This window comes from Amborella trichopoda, chromosome 1 (assembly GCF_054954075.1).
Source record: "Amborella trichopoda isolate Santa Cruz 75 chromosome 1, AtrichopodaSantaCruz75HAP2 v2.0, whole genome shotgun sequence".
NCBI lineage: Eukaryota > Viridiplantae > Streptophyta > Magnoliopsida > Amborellales > Amborellaceae > Amborella > Amborella trichopoda.
Window position 1 is genome coordinate 49,232,928 of NC_142336.1, and position 22,781 is coordinate 49,255,708.

Sequence of the window (22,781 nt, forward strand, 5' to 3'; positions counted from 1 at the left end):
ACAGTAAAAATCAACGGTTCAAAAATCTCTTTCAAGAATAACTCTTTGTAGTTTTTAAATTTATTAGTTTTTTGCACATTCATGATCTCCATATTAGAAATTATATATAACTAGAAAATCAGGTCCAAAATCCATTCCAAAATCCGTCTCAAGAATGGATCATGAATAAGGGACACTTATCTACAAGTGAGCCCCAGGACTCTAAAAAACCGTGTCGTCACGACAAGTTGAACCAAAATTCGGAATTTTAGAGCAATTTGGGAAACACCGCATGCTCTCTCTATCATATTGACCCCATGAGATGGAATGTGACTAATGAGTCAAGCTATGAATTCAATTCCCCCTTTTGAATCTTTCAAAGGGCAAGCTTTGAAGTTTACCATTTGATTCTTAATAGTTTTTACTTCAAATTTTCAATATTAGAAAATCATAATCACGTTGTGGACTTCTAAATAGAAAATGAAAGGTGAGAAAAAAAAATGAACACAGTTTAGAAGTATGCAAGTGAAAGAGAGTGCCCCTTTCCACTGACTGAGAAATGACATGCATGGAAAGGACAAAGTGTCTCTTAATTCAGTTGAGAACTTGGAGGGCGTCCAAGATGCTCAATTGATACGTAATACCAAAACTCTAAGGTCGCGTTTGAAAATGGAGAAAATAGGGGAAAGTCTCACACTTTTTTTATATAATGTAGTTTCCACCTATTTGAGAATAGTAATATTGGGGGAAGTCGTAACTTGTTTTTCCCCATTTTATTATTCCCTTGAACAAAGTGGGAGACCATAGGCACCCCTGCGCTGCCAATTTCAGAGAAAGTTACAAATATAATAATATTATATTTGTATTATATATTATAATACAATATATATAAATTATTATATTATATATAAAATAATAATATAAGGGAAAAGTTTATATAGAGCCGAAGCTTAAACAATCAAATTAGAGCCCACCTTAAAATTTTCACTAGTGAAGGTTGCATGTGGATGAAAAAAAAAATGGATTTCAAGTTTTGAAAATAGTGCACACTTTTTTGGATTGTCAATTTTCAAGGTTTTCAAGTTGTCATAGCTTTGTTCGATCTACACTATTTTTAACGCTTTAAATTTTATAATTAAAGATGGAAATATAATTTAAGGGTATCACAAAGATTTTTCAGTATTAAAATCACTTTTCTCAATACTATTTGAAGATAGGCTCCAATTTGATTGTTTAGAGCCTCGGCTCTATACAAACCATATCCATAATATAATATATATTAGGAAAAGGTTTATATAAAGCCGATGCTCTAAACAATCAAATTAGAGACGGCCTCAAAAACTTCACTAGAAATGGCTATTTTAATGCCCAAATATCCTCAAATATATCATCTCGACATCAAAATGCATGGACATGAGAAAAAAATGGATTTCAAAATTTGGAAATAGTGCATCTTGTAATGTATTTTGGACCATCAATTTCAAGATTTTCAAGTTTTCATAGATTTGCTCAATCTGCACTATTTTTTAAGTTTTAAATTTTATAATTAGAAATGAAAATATATTTCAAGGCTATCACAAAGATTCTCAGTATTGAAACAACATTTCTCGACACCATTTGAAGGTGCACTTTACTTTGATTGTTTAGAACCTCGACTCTATACAAACAACACCCTTTAAAATAGGACTTGGTTTTTACGAGTCCATGTAGAAATGAGGTGCCTCTTAAAAATCTATTTTTGAGATAGATTTATGGACCTAATTTTTAAGGACGTGAAATCTCTAACATGGAGATCATGGATATGTAAAGATAAATAGATTTTGAAAATTAAGAAAAATTATTTCTATTAAGAAAACATTTGGATCATTAGATTCAATTGTTTTTTAGATGGACCACTTATTTGCATCCATTTTACCTCTAGATCGCATATGTAGAAATGTGATCCAGCCCGCATGAACCAATTTTCCTTTAAAAATATACGTTATCCAAATTTAATTTTAGAAATAATTAAATAATTATTTATTCCTATATTATATTTTAAAATAATATATTATTTAAATAAACACACAACTCCTACTCCCATGGGATTCTTTCCATTAAGAGTACATATGCTAAGAGGGACCATGTCCATGTGTGCCAATATCTCCATATTTGGAATGCTAGTATTTGTCAATAAATTTTTGAAATAAAGATTAATGCGATCTTATTGGGGAAATTTTTTTTTTTCTTCTTTTCACCCTTTTTTTTTTATTTTTTTGGCAAATATCACTTACAAGTAGTCTTATTACAATAATTGATGCTTCAAAGAAAATAAAACTAACAAATTTAAGATCTTAAAAACCTTGATGTCATTTAACCAATTTTCTTTAAACAAAAAAAATATCCACAATTCTTATGCTTGGGAATATAAAGACAATATATTTAAATATGATAAGAAACAAAAAGAGAGGATCGAAGATTACCATAACCGGGCTTATTACACCCCACACCGAGTCACCATCATCCGAGGGCACGGGATCAATGATCAACCTTCATTTTCAACCGGGAAAGCAAGTTTAGGCTAAGCCATACCAATAACATAAACCCCTTTGATCACAAACTCAAACCCTAGGTGAATTCCCTTAGCAACCTAGTTTGGGAGGGATGAATTCTTTTTTTGCTAAACCCTAAAATCCTTAGCCACAAATGTATAGTTGAGAGATATGAGAGAGAAGAACTTCATAACCTAAACCCTTGGGTTCTTTCACAATGTGGGAGAGAGAGATCAAAGATGAGAGAGTGGGACGTGCCACCCTTTTTGGCTTTCAAGAAAGAGAGAACCTTTTCTTAAGAGAAAGAGATAAATTCTAAGTAAGATATAAGAGAGAAATATGAAAGTAGGTACAAGAGATACGATGTAAAGATTTTTGGGTGAAACAATCCATTTTTATAGGCTTTGAACAAGATTAGGGTTTAGTACGGTTTTTTTTGGCTTGCCTCTTCTATTGAATATGAACCATTGATCTTGAGTGACTTGTGGGGTGAGAGATTTGAGTCATCCATTCCATAGATGGACCATCAACATTATGGAAGGTGCATGAACCATTATCTTCATTTTTTAAACTATTTTCCCATCAATAGAAATTAAATAAATTAAATCTAATCAAAATATTGTGCATACTATAAAATAACACAAGTCTACTAAATCTTTCTACAAAATATTTCAAAGATATATCAAGTCAATATCTTCTAACCATATGGTCATATGTCATATCACCACAAAAATAGGAAAGAGAATAAGGGTGGGGCGTACCACCCATGGGAGCCACTCATGGGCCTTACCTTTTAGAAATATGGTGGGTCCATGTCATAATATTTTTATATATTTAAAATTAATAAAAATATTTTAGAATATTGTTTGAATATTTAAACTATTGTAAAATCAATATCTTTAATTTTATAAATACAAAAATTATAAATAAAATATCCAAGGGTTTATAAAAAATCAAATAATAATTCTAAAATAATTACCATCATAAAACAAACACAATTAAATTAATTTGATGAGAAAAAAATCCATATAGTTTAGGAATTAAATCAACAATCATGGGGTACTTCACCTTCAACTGTGGACTACAGACCACACTTGCTTTATCATACCGACCCAGTGTTTCCCATAACCCACAGTCCAAGCAGGGGCTCATTAGCGGGTCACCAAAGTTTGCCTGATGAGCTAAGGGGTCGCAATCCCAGTCTGTGAATTTCAGGTCTTCTTCTAGAGACGAGTCAATGTCACCGAGACCTTATGCAACCACATTTCCTATGGTGTATATGCGTATCTCTCGCGCATACATACGCTTCACCCTGAAATGTGGCTTACTTGCTTTCCCGAACGATCTATCAATATGCATGCCGTGGATGACACATGAATGAGGCTTTGGGCCCTGTCTCTGTAGGCCACCATCACACACAAGGGTCACACAGTCCCTCGGCTCACTCATCCGGGCATATGCTCCGACCTCATCAAGGGATGACCCATTAGAACTCTTCTCAGTTTGTTCTCTATGCCCAGGTAATATGAGTTTTTTCCAACTGACTGGTCTAGATTGTCAAGCACAGTTAGGTATTAGCAAACATCGTTTGCTTAGTATGATTCATGAGGGACCACACTCCCACGGAGTTCATGTTCCACCATATTATTTTATTTTACAAGTACTCATAAGGCCTTTAAATGACACATAAACCCAATAACTTTGTCCCTATTAGTTGTGAGGTTTTATCACGCTCTCGCATATATGCCTCTCGTGACGTATTCATAGTTTTTATAATAAGAATTTTCATTCAAATGTGAATTTGTTCACTCACACGATAATCTGCCAACAATTGTAAAAATTATCCGACTCAACAAGTTTTTAAATTCCATACAGAAAATACACTTGAAAATAATTTCAGACTCATGCCATTTAGATAAGGGATATGCAATAAGATTAAAGGATGACAAAGTAATTGCCACCTTATTTTTCTCAATCACGTCTTCGATATAGTGGTACTGCACTTTAATGTGCCTGTCGTTGAACATATTTGCTCAATTGTGTATTGATTGATTTGCAGTTTAATTGTCACAAAATATTTAAATTTGTCTTTTAAAAGGAAAAATATACAATGCAACGATTTTTTTTTTTTTGTACAAGGTGGTCACAATTGATCTTGACCGTTGGTGTGAAATTTGGTTACTGCATTTATTCTATTGATCAAGCTCAATATTCAAAAGAACTTTTTTTAAACTTTGTCACACACTCAAGCTAATAGATTTCTCATCATATAAATATAAGTAATTGTGACCTCTTTGTACCAAAGGTAAATGGTCTCATTATATACAATTCTTTAATTAAGTTCAACTTTTTTTTTTTAACTATTTCAAAAACTATTAATTAATTAATTAATTAATTAAAAATACAACTTTAAGTCATCTATAAAACACATTATCCAAGTAGCACAAGTACAACGAATAACATAACCTTAGTAGACCATAAAATAGTTGCGACTCCCAAGAGGAGTAATGTTATGAGGCGGACATACTATCATCCTAATCCCTAAAGCATCAATTTCTTAAAACTCTTTCTATAGTCCCCTATGGGCAAAAGCTTCTCTATCAAAAAAATCCCTACATCTACAAAAGAGGAACCATATTTCGAACCATCGTTTAAAAACCCGGACCGGCAGGGTGGATTGTTTATCCCACAAATCCGTATTGGATTGCTACAACGATCAGTATCAGTATCCACAAAATATTAAAAATAAAAATTTAAAATAGGGGTTGATGTCGTGGGGATTTAGGGGATCCCTAAGAAAATATTACATAAATGTAGAAAAAGATGGGTTGGAGAAAGTTTCGAAAGAAAAATAATACATAAGGGGATTTTTCATTTTGATAAAATTTAAGTCTCACATACTCATATGGACACGGTTTCTATGCGTCCATGTAGTAGAAATGAGTCACCTCTTAAAGTTCTATTTTTTTAGATGAATTTTTTGACGTAATTTTTAAGGACATGTAATCTTTAACATGGAGATCATGAATTTGAAAAAATAAATAAATTTTAAAAATTAAAAATAACAATTCTATTAAGAAAATATTTGGACTGTTAGTTTTAATTATTTTTAGATAGACTACCTATTTGCATCTATCTTTGATGGATGCTTTATACGTCAGGGACCGTAAATGTAGAAATACAGTCCTGGTCACATGAAACAATTTTCCAACTTATATTGATAATTCGATTGCCTACAAAGAGATCATTTATTTTCTATACATGGAAGTGACAATATTTTAGCCATCCGATCTGAATGGACGACTGAGACGACACAAATCACAGTGTCATGCCTACTATTTTGTTTTTAATTTTTTCTACAAAGTGTTTTGACAACAAATTGAGGGTGTCTACTCCTCTCTTGAACTCGCATCTAAAGAAAAAAAAAGTTTATACAAGGTAGCAACCTTATATTGTTGAAGTAAGGTGGACCTCAAAAATCCTACAGTGGAGAATGTTCTAACATTGGAGAACCTTTCAATTGATCATCTCGACCTTGATATAACTGGGGATAAAGAGAGATTTTGAAGCCATGATATGTTTTTCAATACTGAAATGACATCTCTAAATAAATTTTAGAGGAGCGCCTTACTTCTACAGTATAAGGAGGCAACCTTATACAAACCTCACCCATATAAAAATATATTCCCAATAAAATAAATAATCAAAATGCCTTTGAAAGTTTCATAGGTATTTTGTTTTTTTTTTTATTTTTTTAAAATATTTTTTAATTGTGACATTTTGAGACAAGTTACCTTAGCCGTCCATTTAAGTTGGATGGCTGAATAGGGGGGAGTATATAAAATGCATATGACGGAGAAGTATATAAAGTTTTCCTAAATTACAACCTTGATTTGATTTTTTTTATTTCTGTTATTAGTTTACTTTGCTCATTTGTTTTAGCTTATTATTTCTTTTGATCCCGAGAAAATTATAATCCACTCCAAAGTGGTGCACAAATATATCCATGCATTTGTGTGCACAAATATATGAATACGTTTGTATACTTTAAGTTCATATGATTGTTTTTTTCTCCAAATCTGATCTTTTAAAAATCTAATTCCAAATTTTGTATTTTAAAACAGTTTTTACTGTAGCAATGCCCTCTTTGCTTTGGTTGATAGAATATAGGACCCGGTTTCTATGCGGCCAAGCCCGCATATGTAGAAATGCAGGCCTCTTAATAAATCTATTTTTAAGGCGGATTTTAAGACTTAATTTTTAAGGACATGTAATCTCTAACATAGAGATCATGGATATGAAAAAATAAACAAATTTTAAAAATTAAAATTGTTAATTCTAATAAAAAAATATTCGGACCGTTAGTTTTCATTGTTTTTTTTTATGGAACACCTACTTGCATCCTACTTACATCCATCTTTAAAATGAATGCTTTACACTTTGTGCATATTTAGAAATGCGGTTACGTAAAAATGCAATGAAGCCCGCATGAAACAATTTTTCTAGGATAAATGCCCTTAGGTGAACATCCACAAAATGCCTTTTCCTATGTTTCACATCGATGTCTTTCCCGAGGTAATCCTTCCATCTCCAAGTATCCAATAGATTTTTAGGTCTATGTTAAATCTCCAATGCCCTAATTTCCAAACCTACTTATATAGTTGTTTTTTTCTTTTTTCCTCACCCTCTTTATGTTGCATCCCTTATATCATATATCGGTCGTTTGACATTTCAGGTCCAAAATACATCAAAACATATAACAATTGTTCAAGTTTTTTAGTTTGATTTCTAACACTAATAATTTATGGACGCGGTTATCATGCGGCCAACCTTGCACATGTTGAAATGCGGGCTTGGCAATAAATGTATTTTTTAAATATAATTTGATAATAATTTTTATAGAATATATATTATTTAATATGAAGATCATGAATATGAAAAAATAAATTAATTTTCAAAATTAGAAATAATAATTAAAAAAGTATACATTGAGACTGTTTATTTTTAGTATAATGTGGTCACAATTAATCTTGATCATTGGATATGAAATTGGGTGGTTGCATTTATTGCATTGACCAAGCTCACAGTTCAAAAGAAATTTTTTCAAACTTTGTGACACATCCATGCTATCAGATTTCACATTAGATGGTTATAAGTAATTGTGACCTAATTATATTAAAGGTAAATGATCTCATTGTATATAATCCCATAATAATTATATGAGTAATTACACTATGAGACCCTCCTAGACCTATGTAAGTAGGAGCCCAAAAGATCGCCATTAAATTTTGACACAGATCTCTATAAAAGTTATGACATGGGTGTGGGACTTGGGTGAATGGATTTATTGATAACTTTTCTAGAGATCTGTGTCAAAATTTAATGGTGATCATTTGGGGTTCTACTTACGTGGGTGTGGGAGGGTCACATAGTATCATTACTTTAAGTATATTTGGAAAATATTTGGACAGTTAGTTACAATTGTTTTTAGATAGACCGGCTATATACATCCTTCTTTGAGATGAATGCTTTATATCTTTGGATTGCATATTGTACAAATGCGGTCCAGCCCACAAGAAACAATTGTTCATAATTTATCTAAGAAGTTCTTATCTTTATAGAAAGCATATCTAACTAGTTGTTACAAGCTATATGAGCAGATTAATAATGAAAATGTGTACAAAGAGACCATTTTACTTTCATACAAGGCGGTCACAATTACTCTTGTCCGTCAAAATTCAAATTGGATGGTTGTAAGAGGGTCATTAACTAGATTCAAGGTTCAAAATAAATTTCTCGAACTTCATAAGATATCTCAATTCATCCAATTTGACATTTAATAATTAAGAGTATTGTGGCCTCCTTGTAACAAAGATAAATAGTCTCATAGTATACAGTCCTATAAATAATTGCTATGAAATTCCATTATTCTTTTGGGCCTCGGGGAGTAATAATAAACCTCTTGCGACAAGGGTCATTTTAGCCATTTAGGAAAGGCATGGGCCTTGGAAAAGTAAGACCATTTACCTTTGGTATAAGGTAATCATAATTAACCATGACTATTAGATGTGAAATTGTATGGTTTCATTTATTCTATTGACCGAGCTCAAACTTCAAAATAAAATTTCTTGAACTTTGTGACACACTTATGCTATCAGAATTCACATCCCATGGTTATAAGTAATTATCACCTCCTTGTTTCAAGGAAAGTTGTTTCATACGGGCTGGACTGCATGATTACGTATGTCGTGCACAAAGTGTAAAGCATGCATCTTAAGGATAGATGCCAGTAGATGTTCTATATAAGTTATATTTAAAAACAATAAAAACTAATGGTTCAAATGTTTTCTACTAAAATTATTATTTCTAATTTTTAAAATTTATTTATTTATTCATAGTCATAATCCCTATGTTAGATATTACATGTATCCTTAAAAATTAAGTCAAAAAATCCACCACAAAATAGAACTATTACTAAGCCCGCATTTCTACGTATGCCGAACTATTACTAAGCCCGCATTTCTACGTATGCCGGCTTGGCCGCATAGAAACCGGTTCCGTATTTCAGAGATAAATGGTCTACCTGTATCCAATCCCGCCTACAAAACTTGATGCGGTTAAGATCGCAAATATGGCAAAGTGATGGGGGCATTTTCGTATTCTTCCAACATACCCTATAAATAGCGGTTCGAGTGGCCCTCCATTTCGAATCACATGGCGGGAGAAAGAAGACACCGGTCTTCCTGAAGTAGCTTCACTCGTTGTAAGTTGCTTCATCTCAGAAACCCTAATTTTCACTTGTAATTCCTACTCAGAAGCTCCTGTTTCACTGTAAATCTTGCTCAGAAACGTGTAAATCGCTCTTCTCTCAGTATACTTTCTTGAGTTCTTTGGATTTTTGTGTCATGAAATGGTTTTTTTTTTTTTTTTTATAACAATTGGATGCTTTTTTTTTTCGTAATATTTTGGTGTTTTTCTTACATTGACCTTTTTGTTTTCATTGCTTTGTGCTTTTGGTGTTTTACTCTTTCTCTTGCTTTTGCTTTAGAATAGGCTACTTTGGTATGAGGTTTTTCAGGTATGTTATTTTCTTTGTCAAAAAATTTGTTTTTTTTTATTTTAATTTGATAGGTGACATTCTCTGTTCTCGTTTACCTTTGACTGTAAATTGCTAATTTCTATCCGTGTTTGTGATTATGCAAATGATTTGAAATTTGAAAAGATTTTATCAATAGCATTTCCCCCTTTATACTCTCCTTTTCTCCCTCTTTCTGTAATTTTAATTTTAATTTTGTAATTTTTTTTTTTTTTGGTGATTCAGTATCTGCTCCATGACACTTACAGGCTTGAAGTTTTATGCGTTTTATCTTTTTCTCTTGGATTTGTCAACCTCCCCCGTAAAAATCTCATTTTCTCCTTGCTTCCTCTTTTTCAATTTTGGTACTCTTTTAGGCTCTGTTCCTGAAAATTTAATTGACTTTTTCAGAGTTTCCATACTTCGGAATTTCAATGACATTACTCTGCAAATTCTCAATAGTTTCTACCTCTTTATTTTCTGTTATCGGATTTCATTCCTCCATTTCCTGTGAATGTTAAGAAATTCCTTGATGTTCCCACTTTTTTAATATTTCCGAAGCTTCTAACTTGCTCATTCTATTTGAACACCATAACTTCTTTGACTTTTTTTTTAAATTTTTCGTTCTCATTGTGTATTCTGCTTGGGAACACTAAAAGAAGCGCCTTTTTGCATTTCCTCAGTTTATTTACGAGTTTGTTGTTTTCTGAATTTTATCTCTTGCTTGTCTTTTCCTTTAATACATTGAAAATATAATATCATAGTGATTAAGAAATTGGTGATATGATAGTTATCAGCTTCTATACAGCTACAATGCTGTTCTAAGTCATGTTGGATCTTTTGTTTTTGTTTTGGCCATGCTGAAGTCAAAATGCCAAACTTCAACTAGAGTTTCCACTTGAATATGCAAACACGCTTGCACGAACATAAACTGATGCATATGCATGCACGTATGTGTTCACACCCAAATTTGTGGGTAGGTTTTTGTACGTACAAAGATAAAATCTACCAAGGTTTGTGTATATTCAGCTGAAGTTTCGTTTTACATTTGAGATATTGACTTCAACCTGTTCAAAATAGTTCAATAGTAAATTTGCATGATTGTTTCTTCCGGTGGAAGTTATGTTACAACCAAAAATGGGTTTCAGTTATGGCCAGTGTAAGTCAGAATTTCGGGAACAAAATTAAGATCTAATCTATAAAAATGTCCAAATTCACAGATTTCCTCTTGTATTCAGTCATTTCTGACCATGGAATATATGTTAATATGGTGTAACAAGCCATTTTCCTAATTTGATTAATAGTATGTTGGCAAAGGGACTATGCTATGTTTTCTCTGAAGTTGTGCATTATCTCTTTCTAGTAAACCCTTAGCTTTACTTGACAATGTATGAAAGATATCCTGCCAATATGTGATACCTGTCATTGTTAAATATGGTACAAGCCAATCTTTAAATTTACAGAGTGTTCCTTTATCACCTTTAAATTTCTCAAACAAAAGAAATATGGAGCGCATGCAACTTTGTACATGTAGGTTATAGTTGAGAAATGGGGTCTCATGTGCATTTTAGCTGTTCTACTTATTTATGGATTTCAGCTTTTCTGCAACTTTTTTCATGAATTGAAATTTCTTATAACAGGTTCCTCTTATATGGGAGTGCACTTGTAGAAAAGCTTAGGGCATTCAGTTGACGTTTCCCATTTATTGACTTTGCCAAGTGTGAGTTTTTTCTAACATCTCTTGCATTCATATCTCTAAGTTGTCTATATTTTTTGTGTAATAAATATTGATTTGTTTATGGTGCTTCAAGACTTAGCTGTGATATTGAAATGGGGATAATTTTCACCTTTTTTATTTCAAATTATTTAAATAAATCTTCACTCAAAAAAATTTGTTTAAATCTATTAAGTAAGACGCTTTGTGTTATACAATTAAAGATGCTGTTCACGTAAGAAGATCAAATATATTATTTTCTTTGCAGATATCACTACCCTTTTAACGACTATGGAAGTCAGGGTTAAGTGTGAAGTCTGAAATGAAGTGCAATGCCTGCTGGCGGGAACTGGAAGGACGTGCAATATCAACAACTTGTGGTCATATTTTGTGTATCCTCTTACTGAAATATAGGTTCATTTATTCATATGCTACCACCCTGTTCGAATAGTTAAACGTGTGCATGCTTAAAGCTTTTCTTTGACAACAATTAATAGGCACAGATGATGCTGGTAAGATTCTTAGCAATGATGCCGCATGTCCCATCTGTGATCAGATACTTTCCAGAAGGTGAGTTGCTTATTTCAGTTTTAGAATCTAGTAGTATCATGTGGTTCACCTTTTTTATCTAACAACTTAAATATGGTGTCTTTGCACTATTGGCTTTCTCTTTGATTCATTGCATGGTTCCAGGTTACATGCTTAAGAGAAAGGAATATCACAGGATGGATGCTTTTTCTTCAATAATAGCAACACACCCCACTCTGCCAAACCCATCCGCCCTCTCTCTTATAATCATACTCACACACATGCACCTATGAAGGCATTGATTTTATCAGACAATTTTGTATTTGATGCTTTCTTTACTTTCCTATAATAATCTGATAATGGGACTTCATAATGGCTTGATGAGTGACTGGGTCTTATTGGCTGGTGCTAAAAAGAGATTGCTTGCTTTATAGAAAAGAGACATGACTCAAGGAATAAAATAAATTTTGAATTGTAAAATATTTTAAAAGCCCCAAAACTGAAAATTGTGAATTAAGTAGGGAGGCAATGAAATGTCTTGAAATTGAGTAAAAGACAAGTTTAAGCATATAAAGTACATTATCTGTAATACATATAAAGCGCGAGTTCCGCTCGCAACTGCATGTCTAAATAGTATCTCTTCATTGATTCGGTATGCCATCCTAACATAAATATATTTTTCATGTTCCCGCAGGTTTCTGTATTTTTTGATAAATATATTTTATAATGGTATTTTATCTGATTTCTGTACTACTGCAGGTGAACTTATAAAAAATTGATCTGGTTTTCTTCATTTGTATTGTTAACATCCATTTTAAGTGATAGATGTGCATTATAGGAGCACAAAATACTTTTTCCCTTAAACAAACTTTTAAGCTTCTCATTGAAAAGAGGAATGAAGTTGCTGCTAGGCCCACATGAGCTCACGTGAAGGCTCCTATTAAATTTATTTTATAATGTAGTATGATATATTATATTATTATATTGTAATATATTATATTATAGTAACATAGTATTTTATAATATGTTCTCTCTCTATCTTCTTTTGTATTACACAAAAAAGAAGGTAAAAATAATAAGAAATCATGAACTAATCTACTGTTAAAAAAGAAAGAAAAAGAAATCTCAATGTACTCCTTGGTAAAAATCAAACTAAGCTATTTTATTGGATTCTGAGTTTTGGGGATGTCAAATAGTACTAAAATTCATATTTTATTTTTATTTTATTAATTTCATATTTTCATAGAAAGCTTATCATCTATTTATGTTTTTTTGCATTGATTAGTCATGGCTAATTCTATTCTTTGTATTTTGGAATTGAGTTTTGGGTGTGAGGTTTCTATTTCATCGTTTTATGAGAAACTTGTGTTGCAAAATTTCAAGAACCTATGAATACAATATACTATTGCAATAACATCTTATTAGAACTCTTTAACTGACTAATTTATTCAACATGTACTATTTGAACAAACCAGATGGAAAATTCGAGTTTGTTAATAATACATATTAAAGGATTTCCCTTGATCATGTTATTAAAAAGGGAAAGCATAGGATAAGACTTGCTTTTGGTACAAGTAAATCATAATCACTATTGCCCGTTGGATCTCAAATCATGTGGCTTAGACTCTGCATTGTCTTGGTTCAAAGGCTGAAAGAAAAATTTCAAGACTCATCACATAACCCCGGCCATTGAATTTCACATTTGATAGGTAGGTTTGATTGTGACCTCCATGTATTTAGGTATGATAAAATAGAAATATCTAAATCGTATAACTCAAAACATGTGTGGAGCACGTGTCCATCGCTAGTATGGTAGATATTTAAGATTTTCAAACTCGATTATCTCACATACTCCTTTTTTGGTCTTTTAAAAGAGGAAAAAATTCCAAATTATTATTGTCATTTGTCTGGCAAAGAGTCAAATCTTCATCATCCTATGTTTTGACCCAACTTGACCATGACATGTAGTCTGTTCTTGGCCCTTGACATTGGCATCCATTGATGTCGTTTGTGGTACTCTATCCAGTTGGAAATGTCTGCAAGTTATCTAGATTTGCTCTTTGAATGCCCCTTATTTTTGTATTTTAGAGAAACAAATTGATATTGAAGAACTTGCATGTCCTTTGAAAAAATATTCTTTTAACCTCCATCTATTCCTGCCATAGCGGTACTACCAAGTAAATCTATGGTTCACGGTATGGGGATGAGTCAAGTTGCTTCATTTGATGGGAAGTTACCAATTGTGTCTCTTCCCATTGGTAGGTTATAGGTGAGATACACTGAACTTTTTATTGTTGGTGATCCCAATCATTCCTCTTCATATGGTTGAATATACCACGGTAATGATCACAACCACAAGATGTACATTTCTTGCTCAAGAAGCACAATATATGTTATGTGGAACTCTAAATTGTGTGGAGAACAAGCTCTCACTGAGACCTTCTCCAGTCCTACTTGCGAACTCTGGGTGTAGACCTCCTTGAAGTTCCTCTAATAAGTCACTACAGTAGTTCAGTCGTTCAAGTTCACTAGACTAGTTCAGTCGTTCAGTCCGTAATAACAAATTAACAATCGATTAATGTCATACCTTTTGGAGAACTTTTGCATCTAGGGACCTGGTATCTTGCCCAAAACACTGATACATAACTTTAGTCCCTATTGCATACCTTGATGTTCACAGGAATCAAATTCGAGTACTTACAAATGAACAACAACTCATTATCATAACCTTTGTCATCAGTAGGTGTGTATTACCTAGGGTATATTGTCTAATATCTGAAAGCATGAGACTGTCAATTGTTGACTGATAAGGTTGGCAGTTTCCTTTCTTGCCCACCCTAGAACTCTTTTATAACAAGTTTTATGTATCTTTAGCTTTGTTCATGAAACCCTAGAGATTTCAGATTGCTGTACACCTATTTAACTCAAACTAGAGGAAAAATGCAAATTGGACTGCCTCTGCCTTCCCCTGTAATACAGCATGCTGCATGCACAAACATGTTGCATCTTGCATGTTTTTTGATGCATCATTTGGATTTAGAAACAAATACATCTTGCATCTCAAAAAAAAAAACAAAGATCTAGCAGTATTCCCTCTCCCTCAAAAACTTGTAAATGCATATGCAGCATACACAAACATGTCAATGCACACACTTGTATAAAAATGTCGGAATTTCTACACTCATGCACCCATTTCTATGAGCAGATACAACAGAATATTGTATTTTTATAGAATTTTTTCATTTTTTGTGTTTGAGTTTTCTGTTTTGCATTTTTCAGCCTCATGAAACCTGTGGATCTAAATCCAAATGATGAATGGATAAACGTAAGAGTCTCTCATCTGTATATCAGAAAAGAAAAAAGTGACAGAAAAATATTCTACTGGGATTCACATTTTTCTCTTCTAATCAATCTGAGCTCGTGTGCCTGATGCAGATGGTCATGGCTGGAATATCTCCACAAATTCGTATCCTTTTTTCTTTGTTGTTCAATCTTCAGATTCTCCACATGCCATGCTTCTAAGTTTTTAAAACGCATACCATAATATATTATGCATCACTTGCCTGATATTCTCTCCATAGATCTGTACCACATAAAATGCAATGGGTCAATTAGATCCCCCAAATTTTGCAATGGGCTGGTATCCTGAGCCGTTGGTTCATGTTCCAAATAAGAAATAATGGAAAAAAATCTAGGTGAGGCCATCAATACCAAAACTGACCTAATAATTTACAAAACCTCGACACTTATTTTTCTGCCTTAGTAGTGTAGAGAGGATAACAGGTTCGATATATGTTCCTGATAGTTACAATGAGCTGTTTATTGTTCTGGGCGATTGCAAATCCATATTTAGAAGCACTGGCTGAATATCCCAAGGTCCGAACTATAGTATTTAAATTCTTTACTAAACAATAGGGTAGTAAATGTGGTAAGGCTATGATGATGATGGTGATGACTAAACAATAGGTCAACTTAGTTGTTAAGAGACCACATACTTCTCCAGAAACAAGCTTTCATAGTTCTGTATTTGTCAAGAAACTGAAACTGCCAGTATTATGAACTTGACAGTCCAGTGTGTCTCAATGTTATTCTGCACTCCTGTCGATTGCTAGTACTTACTAATCTTACTAAAAGTAGTCATGTTAATCCATCAATTTTTATTCAATAATCTGGTGTCTAAATAACATAAAAAATGTATTTAACTTGGCTTACTGACTGGGGCATAAAGACTATATTCCTGTATGTCTTGTATTTTGAATCCCTGCCTGGCCATCCAAAAAAGGAAAGGTAAAAAAAAAACAGAGAAAGGAAAAAAAGGTCGTGGTATTCTTGCAGTACTATGTGAAATTGAGGAGCTTGATCATTGCTAGAGTATAAGGTCTGTGCTTCATAACAAAATAAATAAATAAATAAAGCGGATTTACGATTCACATCTACCAAAGGTCACAGCTGATCAAAGTTTTTCCCTTTAACATAGTATTATAAAAGCTCTGTCTCAGCTGTTGGGTTACAGGTTCAAATCCCATGCTTGCCTGTAATAGTAAAAGATGTTATTCATTGTGTACACAGTAGATTTTGACACCTTTAAGAGTAATTGTTTGGGCAAGGGCCCAATATGAACTTCATCCTGTCCCTGAAGTTGATCCATAATGTGTGCATGCGTGGTTGCGGATTTATGATTCACATACCAAAGGTCATAGCTGATCAAAGTTTTTCCATTTAACGTAGTATTATAAAAGCTCTGTCTCAGCTGCTGGGTTATAGGTTCAAATCCCTTTCCCTTTAACATAGTATTTTAAAAGCTCTCTCTGATGCTGAGTTACAGGTTCAAATCCCATGCTTGCCTATAATAGTAAAGATGTTATTCATTATGTATACAGTAGATTTTGAAACTTTAGAGTAATTGTTTGGGCAAGGGTCAAATATGAACTTCATCCTGTCCCTGAAGTTGATCCGTAATGGGTGCATGTGTGGTTGAATTCCACCTGTTTTGGCTGAATTTCCGTTGGATGGGGAATTTAGGGACTTGAGGCCGCCAGAAACCAACGGAATTGTGGTTGAGTTTCAGTTGAAGATGGCTCTGATGTGTCTTTCTGACTATGAGAATTCTAGATTGGCCAGAATGTTTTGGCAATAATTCATAAACAGCTGAAAATAGATATCACTTTTTTTGCTATGGTGAAAATAGATATCAAAATAGACAGCATTATGTAACTGTGGTTGAAATTTAAAATCAAGGTATGGTATGGTAACTTCAAAATACTTATGCTCTTATGTTTGCTGGAAATGTTGTCTTCCTTAAGCTAGTCAGTCATGAAGAGTGCATACAGAAGTGTGATGTTCTTCATTGGGCAGAAGGATCTTGAAATGCAGTACAAAATGAATAAGATCGTTGGGCAATGTAGGCAGAAATGTGAGGCTATACAAGAAAAATTCTCAGAGAAACTGGAGCAAGTACATACGGCATATCAGAAGATGGCAAAGAGATGCCAAATGTTGGAGCAGGAGGTTGAGAGCCTTTCAAAGGATAAACAGGAGCTTCAGGAGAAATTCGCAGAGAAATCAAGGTAATTGTACCTCATATATCATCATTCAGTGGCAATTTAATCCTTTACACCGTATAGTGTGCACATTATCGTACCTATAGTGTTTCTTTGAGTTAGTTGATATCATTCAATGGCAAGCCATTGAATGTACAATTTGAAAAAACAGTTGATGAGAAGAAAGAAATTGTAAAAAACGTAAAATTGTAACAAAAAAGAAATGGAAAAATGTAAGATGTCTATCACTTAAGCACGGGACAGGCTGTCATGGAACAAACATGGTAGTTATTGACAACCTTTGCTGGAATAGAGAATCAGAACTCTTTTTGTATAGAAATCTGAAAACAGCTTGTCACTGTTACAGGAAAAAAATATGAGAACATGACACTTTTTAGCTTATTTAACAAATACCGGGTGTTCTAAAAAACAACCTGCCTTGGTGCCTCTAGGCGGTGCCTTGAGGGGGGCCAATGCCCTAAGCGCTCCTTGCCTCGGCGGAAGTTCCTTTAGGAGCCCACCTAGGTGGCCAAGGCAACACCCAAATGGGCACCTAGCGCCTTGGCCCAAGTGGAGCGGCCCTGTGTCCCTTCCTGAGGATGGAAATAGACCACTTGTATTATATCTTTTTTGATGAAATTGACTATATTGGGTTCTCTGAGGATATTGGCCTTTGATAGAGCAAAATGGTGGACCAAGATTTGTATAGCCGACCCCAATTAGTTGGAAAAGGGCCCTGATGATGATGATGACTATATTGTATTAAATCTGTAAAAGATATACTGCTTACTTGTGGATGAACTCTTTACAAAATTGTCACTATCACAGTCTGTTTTTAGATTGGGAAAAACCATAAAAACTTCGAGGGAAGAGAAGAGAGAGGGGAAAAGGTTTGGGAGGATGGAATAAAGGGCTTCTTGTAAGGTGTTTAGGAGGGGAAACCACAACAAAATTTTGGGTCAGCCCTATTTTTGCTAGGGCGGAAATAGGTTCGTTTATTAGAAACAAGGTACCTTTCTTTGATACAACACTTAGGGACACAGTTATAGAGCCTTTGGTAACAATCGCGTATTCTTGTATAATATCATGTTATGGATATACAAAATCCTTGAGGTGTGATAACACAGTATAACCAGTATAACACAATGGCTAAGTTTATGAAACATTACATGTGCATGATTTTATCAATTCTGTTGAATAATAGTCTTTCTTCTTTGAATCTATCTCATCATTGGACTTGGCCTCTTGTCAAGCCAATTTCTAGTGTACAAACTTGTGTAAAATAAAACATTCGCATATATATATAAAACTATAAATTTGTTTTTGTAAAATCAATGCATAAATACACAACATATAATTTTGATGTTTTTGATGATGATCTGTGAGTTTTTCTTGTAATGTATTTCTCTAAAATGTTTCCAGCTACAAATCAATTTATTTTGAATCCATCATCTTTATCATCTTCAAAGTCTTTTTCCAACTATTTGGGTTCGGCTATACGAATCTTGATCCACTATTCTGCTTTATCAAGGACCATACCCTCGGTGAGGCCATAAGTTCTTATATCTTTTCTCGCTACTTCTAACCACGTCCATTTGGGCCTACCCTTTGTCTTTTTTGAGCCTTCCACTTGACTCAACTCGCATCTCCTAACAGGTGTTCTATTGGGTCTACGCCACACATGATCTGCCCACTTAAGTCTACTTTCTCTCATCTTATTGCCTATTGGAGCTACACTTGAGTTCTCCTTAATGTATTCCTTTCAAACTCTTTCCCTTCTTATCTTGCCACTTGTCCATCTTAACATCCTCATCTCAGCTATACTCATCCTATGGGTTTGTTGTTTCTTGACCACCTAGCATTCTGCCCCATAGAGCAAAGTTGGTCTCACAGCTGTCCTATAGAATTTCTCCTTCAGCTTTATTGGTATGTGGCGATAACATAAAACTCCAGTTGCACATCTCCAATTTGCCCCCCCCAGCTCTAATTCTATGTACGATATCTTCTTTAATCGCTCCATTTTTTTGGATTATCGATCCAAGATATCGAAGAATGCGATCTTTTAGGCATTTCTTGGCTATCAATCTTAACTACTTCCCAACTTTTTATGAATCCATCGTTTATATATTCTTTTCCATCTCATTCAAACTTTTAATATAGTGTATAGTTTACTTGGCCCTTTTCTGTTCATTATTTTTAACAAAAAAATTTATTTTTAATTTTTTATTCTGTAGCGCCGTTTGGACCCATACACTACTTGGAGAGGCCACTTGAACAAGCCTGAGTTACTTGGCTCGGGCATGCCCCTAGTTTTGAGCCCAAGCTGAGTAATTGAACCATGATCTTTATGATATTGGAACTTCAACAGCTTATGCTTCTTCCCAGTTGTTTCTTCTAACAATTACAAACCCATACAATCTACATGTCCATTTCCATGCCTTGTCCAATGCATGGTGGAGTTTATGTTATGAGGTTCTTGTCTTTCATATGGTTATTAAATGCTTTCCAATTAATTCTCAATCCACTTTTTTTTTCTGAAGATGAAAATTCATGATCTCACATCCCTTTACATAGTAGTTACCAGTTGTTCCATTTTTGACATAAGCAAAATTACCCTGATTATGCCTCTGTGAACCGCTCATTTTATAGTGACCAATAAGTATCCCTATTGTTCAAGAAAAGCAATAAGTATCCCTATTGTTCAAGAAATAACCTAAACCAATGGTTGTCTTGTCCTCAGAGAAAAATCTCCTTTTGTGTTAGTTTCAAATACACATTGTTCTGTCTCTTGCGAACATGTTAATTGCGTGAGTTTGTGTGGCTCTTGCTCAATCATCCGTGCACTTAATATCAGGCAGAAGAGGAAACTTGATGAGATGTATGATCTCTTAAGAAGTGAGTACGAGTCCATGAAGAGATCAGCTATCCAACCAGCAAATAACTTCTTTCAAAGATCAGAACATGACCTCTTTGCTAGCCCTGCTAATCTGATGGATAACAGAGACCCCCTTCTCAGACAAGGTAATTTATATCATATGAAGAGGAAGAGTATCATACACAGCCTATGTATGATCAGGAACTTGGCTATTCTCCATCGTTTAGTAGATGGATGCCCTGGCTCGGTATCATATTCCATACACAAGCTGTATATGCCCTACTTTCCTCGAATAACTGAATTATATGTCTGCAACTCCCATTTGATTTTGCTTTCCATTGAAGAGTAAGGGGGACCATTCAGTTTTTTTGTTGTGGAACTTAAGATTACGGTTTAGTGTGCGAAATTCGTTATGTTGAATCAATTGCTCCCCAAGAAAATAGTTGATTTATATGATGCAGGTGGTGGGTCGGTTTCCACCCCTGAAACTCCAGGACAAAGAGAAGATATGTGGGCCCCACAGTCGAGGCAGAAGAATTCCTCAGGAGCCAACAGTGGTGGCACCTTCGACGTGTCTGGCGTTTCTCCAGCAAAGCAAGTGCCGGTTTCAGGGGACCCATTGACAGGTAGGAGGGCCCCACGCCCTATGTTTGGATCCTCCGCAATGGGCGCTACCGGCGGTGGGGCCAACCCCTCTGCCACTCTGCGAAACCTCATTCTCTCTCCTATGAAGCGACCTCAGATGTCTCGCACTAGGCCTCAGCTCTTCACGTAACTCTCTCTCTCTCTCTCCTCATCTCCCCCCCTCCCCCCAAAAAAAAAAAACCAACACCCAATCCCCCAAAACAAATGTAGATAAAGATACCTGTTTTCCCACAAGAGGTAGAAATTATGCAGGGTTTTGAGGTTGAGAATGCTTATTCAGTGTCCGTCATTCATGATGTTACTGCTTATTGTTTTCATTTCCTCAATGGCAGTTGCAGTTCTCTGAAAATGTTTAGAATCTAGTGCAATTGGATATTATTTTGCAGTACAGTAAACCTGGTGGGATATCCGGTATACATCCTGAATCACACATGGAACTTTTTTGATCCGAGGCCCTGAACCAGATAAAAACAAGGAAAATCAGCATGGTTCAGTTTCTCACTCGGACCAAAAAAGCTTTTTGTCTTTATTGGCTGGTGCTGATTTCCTTCTTGACTCCATTCACTTTGCCCGCATTATCTCTATTGGCTGGTGCTCATTTCCTTCTTGACGCCCTTCACTTTGCCTGATCTTAGTGCCATTTGTCTTATTCCCATTTTATGTTGATGGAAAATGATCAGTTTTTCGTTCGTCATTTAACACAGTTCGAATTTTGGGTTTTTCTGATGCCAGGTTGTAGGTAAAAGGTAACGGTGTTCTTAAACCCAAAGTCTCAACTAACTGTCAATGCTGTGCTTTCCTTTCATTTGAAATTTCTATTCGTTTCTTCTTTTGTTGGACCACTGGAAGGCATCAATGGTGAATTTTGAAGCTTCAATAACATTCGGCTGTCCATTCTTTGTTGTGTAACAAAATCTTTGGGTTCATTTTATCTTGAATCATTTGCTTCACCATTTTGAAGCGTCAATAACATTCAGCTGTCCTTTCATGTGTAACAAAATCTTGGGCTTCATTTTCTCTTGAATCATTTGATTCCCTTGTTGTTTATCCCTTCGTATTTTCTTTCTTGTTGATGATCGGTTCCATTTTCCTGGAAACATGATATTCTTTTTTTCTTTTCGTTTTTTTCCCCCTCTTTCTGCTCATGAGAATGACCCCTAAACAGATTTCCAACAGAAATATACTAAGAAAATTAGCGAGTCCTGTGGAGAAATATTGGTAAATATGGGGGAAATCAATTCCTTTGGTGTTGGATTTCGGGGGTGTGACAGTTACAGTATTGAAGTTGATGGAAAATACAAAATGAGGTCTGCTGGTCAGCTCTAGGTGTACTCCATATAGTGCGACCACGCCTGAAATATATCCAAAGACTTTCACAAGGTGAATTATGTAACGCGGCATTTTAAAGATAGATGGGACCTGCTGATTTTTCTCATTTAACTCGAAACTGGTGGGGGGACCGATGTTTGCAAAATTGAACTTGAACGGTTAACTAGACATGAGCTTGGATGCAGTTTAACCGGTTTAACTGGTAAACCGGCCGATTCAACCGTTCTAATCGGCCAAGTCTTAGGCTGTCAAAAAAGTGATGAAAAAATAAAAAGATACAAAAAAAAAATCTAATAAAATATAAAAAATATTTAAAAAATGATTAAAGAAAAACACATTCAAATAGAATTGAAAATTAATGAAAAAATAGATTTTAACGAATCGATTTGAATTAAAGTGAGTATTAACGACAAAACAATTTTTAATCTTTACCAAAATGTAAAGAATATTTATTTTTGAGAATTTATATATATGTTTTTTTGAAATTTATTTCTAAATACCTATCGATCTCCAAAATTGCCCTAAACCGAAACTGGTTGGTTCCGATCTAATCGGACAATTAGCG

General features: G+C 34.3%; 1 protein-coding gene across 9 annotated transcripts; it reads left to right on the forward strand.

Moving 5' to 3' along the window:
• Nucleotides 1–9,201: 9,201 nt before the first annotated feature.
• HEI10 (RING/U-box superfamily protein) lies at nucleotides 9,202–21,887 on the forward strand. 9 transcript variants are annotated; one of them, XM_020672151.2, is made up of 10 exons: nucleotides 9,202–9,273; nucleotides 11,226–11,305; nucleotides 11,568–11,691; nucleotides 11,797–11,869; nucleotides 15,107–15,152; nucleotides 15,263–15,293; nucleotides 17,139–17,394; nucleotides 20,222–20,388; nucleotides 20,704–21,013; nucleotides 21,620–21,887. In XM_020672151.2, exons 3-10 carry the CDS (start codon nucleotides 11,622–11,624, stop codon nucleotides 21,624–21,626), a joined length of 960 nt encoding a protein of 319 aa, XP_020527810.1. In that variant the 5' UTR covers nucleotides 9,202–9,273; nucleotides 11,226–11,305; nucleotides 11,568–11,621; the 3' UTR covers nucleotides 21,627–21,887. The 9 variants fall into 9 exon arrangements, with proteins under 9 accessions (XP_020527810.1, XP_020527812.1, XP_020527811.1 ...); XM_020672153.2 differs by having other exon boundaries at nucleotides 20,737–21,013; XM_020672152.2 differs by lacking the exon at nucleotides 21,620–21,887 and having other exon boundaries at nucleotides 20,704–21,280.
• Nucleotides 21,888–22,781: the final 894 nt, after the last annotated feature.